General features: G+C 36.9%; 1 protein-coding gene across 1 annotated transcript in view; it reads left to right on the top strand.

Annotated features, from left to right (window-relative positions):
- ckap2l (cytoskeleton associated protein 2-like) overlaps positions 1–960 on the top strand; it is a 21833-nt gene extending 20873 nt beyond the window's left edge. The window contains exon 9 of the mRNA XM_010782325.1: positions 628–960. Coding sequence (XP_010780627.1) covers positions 628–960 — 333 coding nt within the window. The remainder of the gene's footprint in view (positions 1–627) is intronic.
- Positions 961–3248: the final 2288 nt, after the last annotated feature.

Below are 3248 nucleotides of genomic sequence, written 5' to 3'. Positions count from 1 at the left end.
AGCAATGAAACTTGAGAATAGCAAATCATTTATCAAGTTCCTTCAAAACATTACTATGAGTCTCACAGCCTCAGTCATAATCTATTGATATACAAATGGGTAAATATTTAAAAAAAGAAAAAAAAGGGATATATTAAACATTACAAAAGCATCTTTGTGCAAAAATTATGGAAAATTCCATTTCAATGACTGCTCTATTCAGAAGTATTGCACAAATATTGACCAGAAAGACTCTGATTTTCGGTCCAAATCTTCCTTTTATAACTCAGATCTAAACTCATTCACATAATAATAATAATAATAATATTTTTTTTTAATGCTATTTTATTTCTACTTCAGAAGTATTTTGGATTGTTTATTTCTAGTGTCTTCATTTCTCTTATGTACATTGCCTTGTTCCTTATGCTGCGGCAGCGCAAACATTTCCCACATTGGGATCAATAAAGTACTTACCTATCTAAAACTCCAAAAATCTTTAATGGTGTTTGATGTTTTGTAAACCTCTTTTTGTTTTAAAATCTGATGTTTCGAAGCTGCTTGGTTGTTTAAGCAGTCCCTGTAAATTAAAAAAACGTTACAATGAAACGCACCTATTTCATTGTCAATGTCAAATGCACTGAAATTCAGGATTATGTTGTTATTTTCCTCAGTGGCCCTCCGAGCCAACAGAAGGAACCGGTGAGGGTGAATGGCCAGGAGGTTCGCTTCTTCACTCCAGTCAGACGCTCGGTGCGAATCGAAAGATCCTCCCTCCGATACCCGGCGTCTCTCCAGGAGCATGACCTCTGCGTGTCCTCCTACGCTGACCTTATCTCAGAGGAGGATGCTGATAGGAGTGAGGAGCAGGAGGGAGGGGAAACCAGCCCGTCGGCAGTCAACACGCCCATGTATGTCTACAGACAGAACGAGGCGCTTGAAGACAAGGTGTTCGTCAAGTTGGTCTACGATGAAGACGTCTGACTTCAATCACCACCAGTTTGTATTAGATGAAAAACTCAAATGTTCAGCATTCGTCACTGTTAACATGACAGGGCGGGGGAAGGTCAAATTTGCGTGCATACTTTGGTGTTTTCAGATTCTAAACTTTTTACAAGAATCTTTACTTGTAAAGATATTCCAGTTTAAATGATAGACAATGAGCTGATTTCATAAATGTATTTCTCAAACCTGCTTGGCAAGAATGACTGCCTTTTATTATTTGGTCCCTGTATTATTGTTATTCCATCAAAGAATGTAGTGTACATAGTAAAAATAAATGTTTTTTTTACCAAAAATATAAATACCTTGTTTTATGAATACAAACACTCACGGGAAACCAGTCCCAGAATCACTTTATTTAGTTGGGATGCTTAGGCTGATACTTCAATTAGCTGGAGCTGAATGGATGTCAGATGTGTTGAAATCCAGTGATCACAAAACCACTGTAGGTAATAAAGTTACATCCACCTAAAAATCATTATTTTATTTAAAAAACGTAATAATGCAGTATTAAAGAATCTTAAATAACCAACGGCAAATACACTTAAAAAAACCACAGTTAGTTAAAGGTCCCATGTCATGGCCATTGCTACTGATCATAATTCCATTGTTGAGGTATACTAAAATACATTTATATTGTGCAATTTTCTGTGTTAGAGTTTTACTCGCTACAGGGTGTACTTTGAGGAGGGTTTGTGACTGCAGACCGTTTATATGCATTAAAAGCTACATAACACACAAGGGGACGGGTAATAACCAGAAAAGCATGACATGGGACCTTTTTAATAAGTTACAACGTTTTACAAATGTAATATGTGCTTGTAGTTGTAAAATAAAGGTTGGCAGATGGGTCTGGTCTGAGCAAGGGTGCGGAGGGCAGGAAGAGCCCATTGGCCCCCCAGCTTTATTTGCTAGGTAACATGTGATAGCGCCATCCATAATAAAAACTGCAAGGGGGAAAAAATACATTGCTCCCCTGTTTAGGAAAATAGTCATTTTTATGTCTCTTTCTGCGCTACTTAGAATGCTTACTTGCCATATTTGCTCAATGTTGAAGACAAAGACAAACTTCACTCAATATATTTTTATATTTATTTAAATGTATGTTGACTTATATTATGTATATGACAAATTAAATGCTAGGCAACATATGGTGAAGCTATCTAACAGGGTCTGCCATGTAAATAGGGGGATGGGGAGATGTTACTGGCTGTTTCCTGTGTTTTATAATAGTGAAAAGTCTGTTCCTCAGTGGCTTTTTAAATGTTCCTTTTCACAGAAATCTCTGAAATTATGAAATTGCAAATGTCTTTATATGAACATCTGTCAGAAACCAATCTCTCTGACCTTAACCATTTCACTACAAATTAATGTTTTTCTTACATGTCCTTCAGTTGTGTGATGATAGACAAGTGGGAAAACACTAGCAATATTAATTGTATTACACCATGTCTATTTGTGTACATTTCTCCTTAATTACGGAACATTGTTTTACTTGTTTTGCACTTAATTAATTTGGCTAATTTGAACCACTTGCTTTAATAAAGATCTTTTGTTAAACCGTTGATCAGGGCCCTTTCTCATTTCTCTAACTCCCCTCCTCGACTCCCCTCCTCGACTCCTATCCTCGATACTTAGTCCCGCCCACAGGAGATGCGAGCCGAGGAGGGGAACCGAGGAGAGAGGAGGGGAAGCAGCAGGCGGTTAGAGAAATGAGAACTCCTCTCCTCTGCGCGGTCATATTAAAGCGACGTCCGTTAATTATGACGTGGCAACAGCTGCATCAGCTGTGAGTGTTTTGTTAGAGCGCTGTATTTTGTAATCTCTGTTAGATCAGCTGAACATTGTTCCCCCACATATTTACTTTTAATTCCATTTGCAACAAGTATGACACGAATGTATGAGTATTTTCGACACATACTAGCATCTCTTCTGTATTGGGCAGCACTAAAACATTATTATAAAAAGTACCCTACAAATAAAGGGAGACATATAGGCTAGGCTTATGTATGTACGTTTCATATATTCACACATGCACACATACAAACACACAAAAAAAAACAATGACTGTCTATACACTATACTATAGGCTATGTTAACCTTTTTAAACTAGTAGGCTAAATGACATGATAAATCATCAACTCACACCTCTTTCACAAAACACCTGCAACGAATTTCTAAAGAAAAAAAAGGGATATATTAAACATTACAAAAGCATCTTTGTGCAAAAATTATGGAAAATTCCATTTCAATGACTGCTCTATTCAGAA

Source organism: Notothenia coriiceps, unplaced genomic scaffold (assembly GCF_000735185.1).
Source record: "Notothenia coriiceps isolate Sejong01 unplaced genomic scaffold, NC01 NC01_scaffold00024633, whole genome shotgun sequence".
Lineage (NCBI taxonomy): Eukaryota > Metazoa > Chordata > Actinopteri > Perciformes > Nototheniidae > Notothenia > Notothenia coriiceps.
Note: the sequence above shows the minus strand (reverse complement) of the source record. Positions and strands in the feature narration are given on the sequence as shown.